The sequence below is a fragment of the Leptinotarsa decemlineata genome, unplaced genomic scaffold, assembly GCF_025532065.1.
Source record: "Leptinotarsa decemlineata unplaced genomic scaffold, Ldec_3_MD MMD2_tig00000090_RagTag_RagTag, whole genome shotgun sequence".
Classification (NCBI taxonomy): domain Eukaryota; kingdom Metazoa; phylum Arthropoda; class Insecta; order Coleoptera; family Chrysomelidae; genus Leptinotarsa; species Leptinotarsa decemlineata.
In genome coordinates, this window is record NW_027412541.1 from 1,163,970 (window position 1) to 1,178,665 (window position 14,696).

At 35.2% G+C, this 14,696-nt stretch overlaps 1 protein-coding gene across 5 annotated transcripts in view; it reads left to right on the forward strand.

Moving 5' to 3' along the window:
- The window catches only part of Ack (Activated Cdc42 kinase), a 126,415-nt gene that overhangs the window by 29,858 nt on the left and 81,861 nt on the right, over window positions 1–14,696 (forward strand). For 4 of the 5 annotated variants that reach the window (XM_074172296.1, XM_074172294.1, XM_074172297.1 and 1 more), the window contains exons 4-6: window positions 12,969–13,113; window positions 13,173–13,395; window positions 13,500–13,710. In XM_074172296.1, coding sequence (XP_074028397.1) covers window positions 12,969–13,113; window positions 13,173–13,395; window positions 13,500–13,710 — 579 coding nt within the window. Of the gene's footprint in view, window positions 1–6,587; window positions 6,825–12,968; window positions 13,114–13,172; window positions 13,396–13,499; window positions 13,711–14,696 lie in introns of those variants that run through there. The other variant, XM_074172298.1, reaches the window with a different exon arrangement.

Below are 14,696 nucleotides of genomic sequence, written 5' to 3' on the forward strand. Positions count from 1 at the left end.
GTTCAGAACTAGGTATTATTGAATTATGTAAGGTATTTAACTTTGCAAATGTGATAGCATCTTCTAGATTATCGATAAAAGTAATCATATTTTGGCAGTCAAGGGTTATTTGTGAAACAATTCTTTGAAAACTAATGTAATTCGTCAGGTCGCCAATGGTTTTTTGAACTGCAACTTGAAATGTTTTTAGACTGTTTTCTAATTTTTCTTGATTTGAATTCAAAATTTGGATAGTTTTATTATAGTGATTGATTAATTTTTTGGACAGAGAGATTTGCATGTTTACCTCATTAATCATATTTTCTTGGTTACGTTCTAATATAGCGATACTTTGGTCGTATCGTTTACCATCATCAGCATCAAGAGTACCGAATAACCAATTTTCGATTTTTCCAATAACATTTATCATACCTCTTTTAATACGGATATGGGGTTGGAGGTTTTCTAATTTCTTTTTTGTCGTATCGATAAGATACTCGGTTCTGACTAGCAGGCTGTATGCTAATCCATGATAGGAAATTGGGTTATTAATTGTTCCCTTATCAAAATTATTTTTGATTATTTGGAAGTAGTCGTCTAGTTTGTTTAATTGTTTTATAATTGAGCTAAGTTCTATGGAATATAAAAATGTATGTTTGCTGTATATAATTCTTGCATTTCCCAGCTGTATGGGAAGGATGGGGTTGGTTATACGGGTTATTTGAATATCGTCACTTTGGACTCGGAGCACGTGAAGTAGAAGGTATAGCGTTATCAACACGTGTATCTTCATGTTCTTTCACTCCCTGTAACAAAAGTTTTTTTTTTAATTTTTGGTTTTCTGGCTATTGTTTTGTGGTAGGTGCCTTTATTTGTTTTGAGTTTTATATCGGTCTCTTCAATAATTTCAGTTTTCTTAAATTTCGGTCGATCTTTATTTCGCGCCTTTGTTCTAATATACTTGTTGTGGGGGTTCATTTCGTTGAGTATTTCTGTTTTCAATGACTTTTTTTTTAGTAATTTGGTTGGAATTTTGAATAGATTGATACAGTTTTTTGAAATTTTCTTTGTGTTTTTGAACGTAATCGGAAACAATTATACGATCATTTAAATCAAATGGGTCTGTGTTATTAATATGACCTTTAATTACTTCGAAAGGTGTAAATTTGGTAACACTATGTATTGAATTATTATAGCCAAGGACAGCTCTTTTCATCAGCTGTTCTCCCTTTAAGCATCGATAATGCTCAATCAGTGTTGAATGAAATCTTTCAACTGGTGAATTAGAATTACTGTTTTTTGAAGTTGTGTAATGCAACTCAATGTTATAAATTTTACAAAAATTTTCTAGATCTTTATTTTTGAATTCAGTGCCTGAATCAGCGTTCATTTTGAGTGGTAAACCATGATGGATAATAAAATTGAGTAAGTTTTCGACTACTAAAACTCCGGTTAAGGATTTTAATGGATATGCCTGACCGTATCGTGAAAATGTGTCGATAATTGTTGAAAAAGTTTCGTTTGAAATTTTGAATGTATCTATGTGAACATGCTCAAATGGCTTAGAAGTTGTAGGTGTTAGGTTGAATTCAATTACAGGAGGATTCCGGTCGTATTTGTTTTTCTGACATGTTTCGCAATTATTAATATAATTTTGTATGTCATCTGCCATTTTTGGCCAATAAAATCGTGAACTGAGGGATGTCCTCATTTCATTTATACCTCTATGGCATGTTTTCTTAATGTGATAGCATTTAAGTTTCTCTTTCTGTTCTTTCAATGTTTCTACATCCTCTAAGAATGTTGGACAATGAACAATTTTGAATGAAGAATTCTTGAGTAAATTTTGGATTGTTGTATTGAACATTTATGAGACTGTTGGGTTTTTAAAATGGAAGGCAAATGTTTGTTTTGGATCGATATATTATTTAATGAGTTTAACAATATTCTCGCTCAGATTTTTAGAGGGTATGGTAATATAAGATCGCAAATTCTCGAATACCTTTTCTCTTCTACATTTAAGTTTTTCTATGTCACCAATAGCTACAATTATTTGATTTTTATATGTATTAACTGGTCTTTCTGAAATGGGAATTTGAAAGACAGGGTCTTCGAGAGAAGTGTGAACGGTTTGTGAATCCGATGTTTTTTCGATTTCATTTAATTTTGGGGGAACAATTTGAATATCAGATAATATGTTAATTTGTTTTTTCGGTTCTTGCGGTTCCAGGACTTCATTGAGAACGTCGTTGTCTAAAACTGGAATATTATCGTTATTCAAATAGGTGTCGATAAGTTCGTTTATGTCTACAGGATTATTTTGAATTGAAAGTGTTTCGATAGCATTGAAGTCATTTGTATGAGGATTTCTAGAAAGAGCATCCGCTGCTTGGTTGCATTTTCCTTTCTTATATTTTACAACATAGTCGAATTCCTCTAATTTCAAACGCCATCGCACAAGTCTTGAATTAGGTTCCTTTAGCGAGAAAAGCCACTGAAGGGGTTTGTGGTCTGAATAAATTGTAAACTTTCTGCCGAAAAGGTATGGCCTGAAATATTTGCAACTCCATACAATCGAAAGAGGTTCTTTTTCGATAGTTGAGTAATTAATTTCAGGTGGGTCAAGTGTTCGAGAAGCGTAACAAATTGGATGTCCATTTTGTGACAAAATGGCGCTAAGGGCGTAATTTGAAGCATCATTTGTGACTTCAAAGGGTTTTTCAAAATCGGGGTATGCGAGAACCGGTTCTGAAGTCAATACTGATTTACAAGTATTGAAACATTCGATAAATTCTTTTGTGTGTTCAACTTTTGCGTTCTTTTTAAGACAACTTGTTAGAGGTTTTGTTAGTTTAGCAAAGTTGTTTATAAATTTTCGATAGTATCCCAATAGTCCTAGGAATGACTTTATTTCTCGTTGTGTTTTTGGGATTGGAAAATTTTGAACAGCTCTGATTTTCTCTGGGTTTGGTTTTATGCCTTCGGGCGTAATAACATGACCCAAAAATTCTACCTCTTTTCTGAGAAACTCCGATTTATCTAGTTGGGTCTTAAATTGTGCCTCTCGTAATTTAGAGAAGACCAATTTTGAGTTTTGGATATGTTCTTGGAGTCCAGTGCTAAAAATAATTATGTCGTCCATGTAAATCATGCATACCTTATTGTGTAGGTCTTTCAGAACCTCGTCTAATACGCGCTTAAGACTTGATTGACCGTTCTTAAGGCCATACGGAAGTCTCAGGTACTCGTAGTGTCCGTGCTCTACATTAAAAGCCGTTTTTTGGATTGAATTTTCGGCCATCTCGATTTGATGAAAAAGTACTGAGCTCGTCCCAGTTTATCTAAAATGTCGTTTATGTTTGGGAGTGGGTAACGATCACTAATGGTTTTATCATTAAGTTTTCGATAATCGACTACCACACGTCATTTTGGCTTCCCGGAAGCATCCATCTTTTTTGGAACTATCCAGACCGGGGAAGACCAGGGACTACAGCTTGGTCGTATTATATTTTTTTCAAGCATGTCTTTTATTTAACGCTGAACTTCGCTCTTATGAACGTATGGATACCTGTATGTATGGGTATTTCGTCTGTGGTCTTGATTTCTTGTTTGACCTTGGAGGTGAATGTTAATTTATCTCCAGGTTTCAAAAATATGTCTGAAAATTCTTTACAGAGTTTCAGTATAGCATTTGTTTCTTCCTTGTTCATGTGGTCTGGACGTATCAAATCAGCGATATTAATTTCGGTTGCCAATTTAGGTGAGTCCGTCCCTGTATTTTCGAAAGTTTCGTAAGAATACATTTCGAAAGTAGAGGATTGAAAGCTCTCTACAGGAAGTGGTTGTATCAATTTCACTGATATTGTTCTATCGGTGGGGTTTTGTATTTCCATAAGGGCGTAACCATTTTTTGACAGATGTCAATATTTGCGGAATGAAAAGATCATTAAGTGTTCCCTCAAGGGTAAGAATTTCACCTTCAGGAACTGTGACAGGCAGATATTTAAGTAATCTTTCTTGTGGGTTGACAGAGAAAGAAAAACTCGTATCTGTAGACTGTCTGAACTTGCAAGGAATTTCAACATGATTTCCTATCAGTCTCTTATTTACAAGGTCTATATTCAGATGCATATTTATCAAGTCTGATAATCCTAAAACTCCGTCAAAGTAATCGTGGAAATCAAATAAAATAAAAGTAATTTCATAGTTTGTGTTGAACTCTGGAAAAGCAGGTATCGAGGCTTGGTACTTTACTTTCTGACTTCCTAAAGCCGTTTTGATAATAGTATTTGAGTGATAAATTTTGTTTGGAAATAATTTTTCAATAATAGATGGTTTAATAATCGATCTTGAACTTCCAGTATCGATTAGTAGTTTAATAATTTTATTTTTGTGACTAACTTCGACATAAGGTAATGCATTGTTACAAAATGCATTGATTTCAGCTAAGTATGATCTTCGAATTGGGTTGTTAAATGAAAATTTCCAGTTTCATCACAATCTATGTCGCTTAAGTATTCATTCTGAAAATTTGGTTCGTTTTCTAAATAAACTGCATTTTCTGAAGTGTATGCTTCTTCACTGAGGTTGGGATTATCATAAAATTGTTGATCAGTGTCATTATATTGGGGAAATTCATCGTATTCGTTAGAAAATAATTCCTCAGATATAAAATTCGGTTTTTGACTTGCGGTAAACATTTTTTGAGGGTTTCGGTAATTATTAGGGTTCCTAAAAGTGTTGTTTTGTTGAGAAAAAGGTCTTTGAGACATTTTTGTTGGGTTTCTTGATGTAGTGGACATGGGTTCCGGTTTCGGTAATTGATTAGGTGGAATATTTTTTGCTTTAAAAACATTCTGAGGAGGTCCGAAAACTTCTCGGTTTGTAGGGTATCTTTGCGGTGGTAATTGTCTAGGTTGGATATTAATTGGTTGACTTGGCCAATTAGGTCTAGTTGAGAATTGTGGATTGAAAAAATGTTGTTCATTTTTTGAAAAATAATTTGGGTTAGAGAAATTTTCGCTTTGAAAATTTTGTCTTTGAGGTTGAATAAATCTAGGGCCATTTTGGTTGACGTTTGGCATGATGGATTGTCTACCGAAAGTATTGAACTTTGGTTTATAATCGTTTAACGAACCATACATTTTTTCAAAATTTTCGAACTCGTTTACGTATGCTATGGCATCTTCCAGTGAGGCTGGCTTTTTAAGATGCAAATTATTTCGTAAAATACCAGGACAACCAGCAATGAAAGTACTGAGGGCTATTTTATCGTAGTGAGTTGTTTGGTAAAGTTTTTCTTCTGGAGTTAAGTCTGGGTTGTTACTGACTCTTTGAACTACATTACTTTTGATTAATTGAATTCTACTACCGAACGTCATTAGGTCTTCTCCTCTATGGGGTCGACTTCTAGTTAATTCTTGAACTAAACAGTCCAAATCTCTCATATCCGAAAAACATTGTTTCAGAGCAGATTTTAAGGCGTCCCAAGTATTAGGTTCGGTTCTTTTACCAACCATATACTCGGCTTTACCTGTCAATTTTTCTTGAATACATTCAAGAACGTGTTCATTAAGTGAAGCATCAGTAAACACATTGTACGCGTTAACTATAGCATCGCATCTACTGATAAATTTGTTCAATGTATTGCTATCACCATCAAAAGTTTTTAAATTGTTAATTCTAGATTTGAAAAGGTTCCAATTTATTTGAGTTGGTTGGGGCGGAACTGGTGGAACCATTGTAGGTTGAAAAGTATTATCAAAATTTTCAGTATTATTTGCTTTCTTGAAATGATAAACTATTCAATCGTGATAAAATATCTTCAATTTCACTCATAAATAAATAATTGTTTTTTTCAATAAATAGTTTCTTAAAATTACTCGTCTCGAATAGACAACAGTTTGTTCGCAATGAACGATACTATATATCTTCGCCGAAGTCCTTATACAGAGGGTTCGTGAAGGCAAGAAGGAAATATTTGGCACTTACTTGTAAGTTCCAGTTCCTTCTCCGTTGATTCCTTGCAGCTTCCCTGGGGCTCTATCGTCTCCTTGTCCGCTCGTTCTGGGTGGTCCTCGAAGGATTCTTGTTGAATTTGTGCTGAAGGGGTTGAAACTCCACGACGCAAAAAGTTCGTTTTCACGCTGCACAAATCCTACCGACTGCGCCAATTAAATGATTGGAACGAGAAAATATCTTTTTAAAAAGAATTTATTTTACAAACTAGAGACGACTGTCTCTTACGAGAGCTACAAACAGAATGATAATTAATATAATGTTAACTGGATGCTAACTGCATGTCGAGATAAGGGATTCCTGGAATATCTCTTACTCAGCTGAATCTCCGTGTGAATGACCGTGTCGTGGTAACTATGACCACGTAACTCACGGCGTGCTCAAATAATACACAAAACAAATACAACCATATATGTGTAAACATAATCACAATATATACACACGCAGAGTTAGTAGAGTGAAGTGAGGCCTCTCGTCCACTGGCGGCGAAAAGTTGCGAACTGAGAAGCAACGAATTCTTGCGAACGCCATTCGTACGAAATCGTTCAATGCACATCGTCCATTTCCTCTAGCCTCAGTATTCGTTCAGATTCGTAGTAGGCGAAATGGCTCTTCGGAACGGGTTTTCTGATAAAAAATTCGCTTTGGAATGATCACCTTTGATTCACCGTCTTATCAGGCACTGGCAATATCGACAAAGGCGCAAAAAGAAAGAAGAGAGAATTTTCTTATCTGTGACATAATCACACATTTCTGCAAAACTCGAAAAATTAAGCAATTTTCGAGGGACGAACTCTTCACAAGAACGGCTGGTTGGTGACATTACGGTAAATGTATAAAGCAAAAATTACTTTTTAATTTCTTTTGAAGAAACTGTATTTTTAATATTGAATGTTAATATTTATCAATATATCGATAGTTACTTTCCCGTTGGTCCCACAAATATTTCGTTTCCTGAATAAGCGAAATTAACTCTTCATAGTCCATTTGTGTCTTTTTTCGCACTAGATCGCAATCAAATCCCAGCAGAACGGGATCGGTTCGCACCTCGTACCTAGTCGGACGAAAACTGACGATCGAAACAGGCTAAGTAGATGCAGTTCCCTACCTATCCATGTGTTTTAACAACAAAACAATTAATGTTTGGTGTCTATACTTGTGTGAAATTCTCTGAGGAATTCAATTTTCAGGTTCAACGAGCTCAAATATGCATTCCCGAGCTCGCAAGGTGCTCTAAAAGGTGACAAACGGCAAAAAAAAACGTAAAAAACGATCAAAATTACAAAAAATGGCCGTTTAAAACGTGCCCAGCTCCTAAAAAATATGAAAAAGTCATGTAGTTTCATAGGTTTCAGCAAAATAAAAATTTGACGTATTTTTTTTGTCATTTTAATTTTTTTAAATTTTTTCCAAGTGGTGGGCATGGGATTTTAGGGACCAAAAAAATTTTTTTCCGAACGTGTAATCATCACCTACGCTAATGAATTTTTTCAGGAATTTTCATCAAATAGTGAGCTGGGAATAGATAAATAAAAAAAAATCTTTAGCTCCCCAGCAGGGGGAAGGCGAGTCAAGTGACATATGGACCACCCACCTCGAACATGTTTTTTCGGCCCGATTTACATTTTCTATGGGAGAGTTTGGGTATTGTGGGGGGCATTTTACCTTTCTTAATAGGGGATACCTTTTTCGCTCGACTGTGTAAAGCCCTGAATATCTACAAGAGTTATTCATATGTTCAGTTCCATTTTTTAATAATTTCGCTGAGTGGGAGGTGCTCTATGACAGTGTCGTGCACAATGATGCAATAGACTATAGTATTTTGAGAAAAACTCTCGAATGCTTCGATATCAAGTTTAACATCAACACTGGAACTTTTGATGCTCTCCTCCTTTCTGGAACAATCGATGTCCGTAAAGGCGGTGGAAGTGAGAAGAGGATTATGTTGATTAATGATTTTGTAGTTTAGGCCGAATAGTTAAAATAAACTTACGAAAAATTTCCCTTTGCACAATTCAGATGCATATTTTCTTTGGGATATTTCTCACCGTTTAGAGTGAGCGTTATATTGGTGATATTCAAATGATCGAATATTATTGGATCATTTTTGACTTTAATGTAATCACGATTTTTTTGGAAACACAATCACAGCCAAGGCTTTCGAAGAACGAGGAAGTCTTAACGGCCCATATTTCATTTTTTGCACCTTGTGTGAGAGCAGACAGCATATGAAGTTCCTATTTTCTGAAAGGTATTAGACTGGGAGTGTCAGCTTGGATAGCTTTCAAAAGTTGCAATTTAATTTGATCATGCGTAAAGGTTCGTTCAACTTTGAGTTCGATATTTTCAATTCCCACCTCAACTTCCATTTTGAAACAGTTGCTACTCTACTGAGTAGAGCGTAGATGATGACAGCACGACCAGCTGTCTTATATTATTTGTGACTTATATTAATATATTTATATATATATATATATATATATATATATATATATATATATATATGGCATTTCAGGTTAGCTTCCCAAATTTCTGCTACCGCAGTTGTCGGTTGATTGGTCAAATCACCAACACTGACATAAAAAACTTGGCAAGTTGACTTGGGTGTCACACCAATAGGTGGTTCCACCTATGTTTCTCTTGCGTTTACGCAGCTATTTTTATCAAGTACTTTCTTGGTTTTTTTCTCATTTTGTCTTCAATCGAGGACCGCCTGCCCGGTACTGACGATGCCCAATAGGCTGAAACAGCTGCATACCGGTGGCTCTTAAATTGAAATCAATATGGGAATGATCAAAGAGTACTTATCTATTTATTTTTTGATTTTCATGGAATTATTTTCCAGCAGCTTGACTGCATTAACCTTTCTAGATTTCATATACCGGGTGTCCCACATTTTATGTGACAGGCAATATCTGGTTTGTTGAAGGAGATACACAAAAATGTTTCATACAAAAGTTTTAGGAGTTCATGAGAGCTATATTTTGATATAATTTTTAAATATACAGGGTGTTTGGTGTAGGTGCTACGGACCAAAATTCCATTTTTTAAAATAGAACGCCCTGTATATCATTACATATCCAGATGCTACGTTAAATTCTGATATCATTTCATGTTTGGTTTTTGAAATTCGGTTACGGCGTTGTTGAGTTATTGCTTAAAATGTAAAGTCTTGAGAACGACTATTATTTTTAAAAATATCTCATACAATTATTCTCTCTGCATCAGATCACATGAAAATTAGTCAAAATTTTGGGTGTTCGAAGTAATGATTTCAATTTTGAGTTGTGGAATTCAGTCAGGAATCATTTTGAATATGAAACAATTGCGAAATTGAAAGAGGTGTATTCGAAAACAAATCTTTAATTAATAACAATGTAAATAATATAACTTGATAAATCATTTCATAAGAATGGTAGGTACCTAGAAATAAGTCATAAAAATTGTTCAAAGTGATGCCCATTAGATATTATACAGGCTTCGAAACATCGAATCACTTCTCTCGTACAAGTCGCTCTTATAATATCAGGCGTAATATCACTGCACGCTAGTCGAATTTTCATTTTCAGATCATCCACATTCAAAGGGGGAGTAGTGAAAATAATATCTTTTAAATAACCCCATAGGAACAAATCAAGCGGTGATAAATCTGGGGAACGAGCCGGCCACCGAATTGGACCCTTATTACCAATCCATCTATTTGGGTACGTTCTATCCAGATATTCAGTAACAACCTGTGAATTGTGAGGAGGAGCACCATCTTGTTGCCACCAAATTCCTTGTCGTTCTGCTATGGGAATATCTTCCATCAACTGGATCAAATCATTTTCTAGAAAATGTAAATATCGCAATCCATTGAGATTTTCATTGAAAAAGTAAGGTCCTATCATGCGGCCATTGAACAATCCACACCATACATTAATACCCCAAGTAGTTTGAAAATTACTTTCGCGGACCCAGTGGGGATTTTCTTGAGACCAATAGGGACTGTTATGTCGATTCACAACTCCATTATTGTGGAATCGCGATTCATCGCTCCACAAAATTTGACTGAATATGTTAGGACTTTCATGTAATATTACCTGAAAACAAGCAATGAATTCAAGTCGTCATTCAAAGTCCGTGGGTTTCAAACCTTGTACCAACTGAATTTTGAATGGGTGGTATTTATTTTCTTTCAGAATTCTCTGTACATTAGATTTACTCACACCGACTTCTTCTGCAAGAGTACGGATAGAAACATGTGGATGAGTAATAATATAAGCCAACACATTGATCTCTAAATCTTCAGTTCTAACAGATCTCGTATGATGAAGATGCTTTATAGTAGAAGGAAATGACCCAGTTCGCAATTTTTCTACAACTCTCGAAAAAGTCATTCGTGACGGAATGGGTCTGTCTGGAAAACGTTCTTGGTATAGACGTTGTTCTTGGTATAGACGTTGTGCTTGACGGCAGTTTTTCTGACATTCCCCAAAAATTAATAACATATCAATGCAATCACTTGGACTAAACGCGAAAGGCATACTGGAGTTTTCGCACAAAGAACACAGTTACTGTTTTGCAAAGAATCACTGAATCGAACTGACAAGTAGATACAATTCAACAACATTTGTTACTATGGCATCAACAAGCATAAGCTACTTGATGAAATTGTGCAATATAAAGCAATTCACCCTCAAGTTAGTCACATTCTCAAGAATTTCAATATTATATTCAACTGATATCGATATCGTATCGTAGCGGTGAGAATAATGGTTCGTATTCAGTAGTAGTCTAGTTCAATTTAATAAAAGATATAGACTGGATTCGTGTACGAGTAAATAAGTTTTTTTGAAACTTTATATTTAAGGAAAAGTGCAATAACTCAACAACGCCGTAACCGAATTTCAAAAACCAAACATGAAATGATATCAGAATTTAACGTAGCATCTGAATATGTAATGATATACAGGGCGTTCTATTTTAAAAAATGGAATTTTGGTCTGTAGCACCTACACCAAACACCCTGTAATTTAAAAATTATATCAAAATATAGCTCTCATGAACTCCTAAAACTTTTGTATGAAACATTTTTGTGTATCTCCTTCAACAAACCAGATATTGCCTCTCACATAAAATGTGGGACACCCGGTATATGAAATCTAGAAAGGTTAATGCAGTCAAGCTGCTGGAAAATAATTCCATGAAAATCAAAAAATAAATAGATAACTACTCTTTGATCATTCCCATATTGATTTCAATTTAAGAGCCACCGGTATATAGCTGTTTCAGCCTATTGGGCATCGTCAGTACCGGGCAGGCGGTCCTCGATTGAAGACAAAATGAGAAAAAACCAAGAAAGTACTTGATAAAAATAGCTGCGTAAACGCAAGCGAAACATAGACGAAAGTATAAACATCATATCTGAGAACCAAAACACCCAAACATAGACAAAACCTACATTAACCAAATGGAACACAGTCTAAATACAATACTTAATCAAAAATATTTCGAATCTGAAGGAAAAATTTATAAACAAACAGATGGACTAGCGATGGGATCCCCACTATCTAGCATTATATCCGAAATATACCTGCAAACGATAAATGAGAAAATCTTAACAATAATAAAAACACATGATGAAAAAGGAGAATGGTTCAGATACGTTGACGATGGACTGTACATATCACAAAACAATGAAATAAGAATAGAACAAATAAAAAAAGAAATTAACGAAATAAATCAAAAACTGTTTCAGCATTGAAGAAGAACACAACTCAAAACTTAACTACCTGGACATAACCATAGGATATAACCACAACAAAACACAATTTCAAATGGCAATATACAGGAAACCTACACAAACAAGCTCCACCATACCCGCAAGTTCAAACCATCCACCATCACACAAAATGGCTGCCTATAACGCATTCATATATAGAATGTTAAGGATACCACTCAGCAATGAAGCCCGAAACAAAGAACGGAAAATCATATACCAAATAGCGAACGAAAACGGATACACCCAAAAGACAATAGATAAACTAGAAAACAGAATCAAACAAAAAATACAGAACAAGGATCAAGTTACCCCAACAGACAAAACAACACAACGATGGACAGCATTTACGTACGTAGGACACCAAACATCTTCAAACCACTGAACATCAACATCACATGCAAGCCGAACACGAAGATAACACAAAAAATAAACAACCAAGAAAAAAAATAAGACAAAGACCAAAACGGGATATACAGTATACAATGCTCGGACTGCAACAAATTCTATATCGGCCAAACCAAGAAAAAACTGATCCAAAGGTACAATGAGCACAAAAAGGCATACATAAATCCAACAGTATATAAATCAAACCTTGCAACACACGCCATACAAAACAAACATAATTTCCCCCCACCAGAAACATAAAACTTATAAAACAAGTCAACAAGGGAAACCGCATGGACATTTGGGAAAACTTGAACATCCATAAATTTAACAGTCATAAATCACTTATCGAGGAACAAGTACAAATCAAAACACAACAAGACCTCACATTCAATATATTAAACAAAACCATACACATTCCTAGAGAAGATCTAACACAAAGAAGAGTACCTGATGCAGAACAAATACAGGCAAATTTACCTTAAGTACCTGAAATACCTGAGTTAAGACGCTCTGACCGCTCGCAGATAATTAATAGCAGATATAAAGCTTCAAATCCTTTTCGTAGAATTAAATATTGAAATACTCAAAATAAAGGAAAATTAGTTGCATCAATCAAAATATATATATATACGAATATATTCCATAACAGATCTATCGGACAATTCATAACTTCTAGACTTCTAGGTGTATCAAAATGATATTTGGTATAGGTGAATGGTATGTGAAGAGGAGATTTTTCACATTACGGTCACTTCCGATTCCACGGGAAATGGCTCCAGTTCTAATTATATGACACATATAATTAATTTTTACATTTCAGGTGAATGGATGAATCCGAATGGAAAATCAATACCTGTAGCAGTAAAGATTCTCAAAGCTGACGCTATTACCGCACCAGGAGTTTTTGAAGACTTTATAAAAGAAGTACAAGCTATGCATGTATTGAGTCATAAAAATTTGATCAGGTAAAATCAAAACTTTTACAAGTTTCATACCAGGATCACTATTTATTTCTGGTTTTCAGGTTGTATGGAGTTGTTCTCTCCCAGCCCATGATGATGGTAACAGAATTAGCTCCTTTAGGATCCTTATTAGACTTTTTAAGGAAACAGTGCCAACACACTCCAGTGCCAATGTTGTGTGAATATGCTACCCAACTAGCTACGGGCATGGCTTATTTAGAGAGTAAAAGGTTTCTCCACAGAGATCTAGCTTGCAGGAATGTTTTGTTATCAGCAGTTGACAAGGTACATGTCATTAAACCAACTGAATTACAAAAAATCCAAATATATACTATATTCAAAATGGTTTGTCAATGTAAGGATAACTTGTAAGACTGCTTGTGTTTCAGATAAAAATAGGAGATTTTGGCCTGATGAGAGCTCTTCCTCAAGAAGAAGACTGTTACGTTATGACAGAACACAAGAAAGTTCCATTTCCTTGGTGTGCTCCAGAATCTCTGAGAAGCAGACAGTTCAGCCATGCTTCAGACACTTGGATGTTTGGAGTTACCGTTTGGGAAATGTTCACTTTTGGGGAGGATCCATGGATGGGATTGATAGGTAATATTCATTTTCCAATCAGAATAATCTGTCACAGTATACAGTGACAGTACAGAACATATCCCTTGAAATTCAAATTATTCGTATTCGTGTTGTGATGTCTTGATTGAATATTTTTCACTTTACTGTCTATGAAAAATGATTTCAAGTAATTATTGTTTTACCATGTGTTCATTTTCGGCAACAATTTCGATTTATAAAATGTTCAAAATAAGCAAAAGATGAGTGAGAAGAAAGTATATCTATACTTATAAATACGAGAGTGTTTTTTAGGTCATAGATGCGCAATAAGAAAGCATTTTCGAATATTTCAACTGGGGGCTCCCACTTTTTCATCACTGTTTCTTCGTACTGCTATATTTTCGGAGGCTGAAATTTTGTATGTAGTGTAACAAATTAAAGAATTCACTGTCTTAAACAAATTTATTTCTAACAATATTTCACTATCACAAACTGATTTATTTTCAACAATTAGCAACTAACGCTTAATTTATTTCCACCATTTGAATTCCTTGTTTAACCGCTCGATTCACTTTCTGAAATCAACTGCCCTCTCTGGACGAGTATAGTCGTTCGGTACTCGTCTTGAATTTTCCCGGCGGTTTTAGACTGCATTCTTTCGCGGTGAGGCATATATTTATTTGATGAATCGGCTGGCGCACACCAAAATCTTGATGCCGCTGCATCTGAATATCGTTTCCAACATGGTTCTCACAATTCTCCAATCCAGCCTGTCGAGCCCAGAGGCTAATTTCGGGATTGCCAAGTACACAAGATTCTGGTCGAGCATTGTGTCCCTCAGTCTGGTAAGATTCCTTCAGACATCTTCATAGGACGGTGTGTCTCGAGAATGCTTTTTGGTCACCAAGTAGAAAACGTTTCTTTGACCTTTCTTCAACTGTAGCACTCCTCCGACTTCAGGATTCTGTTCTCGTAATGTTCGGATCTGATCGAATTTCACAGCGATACCCCAGGACATTTGGAGA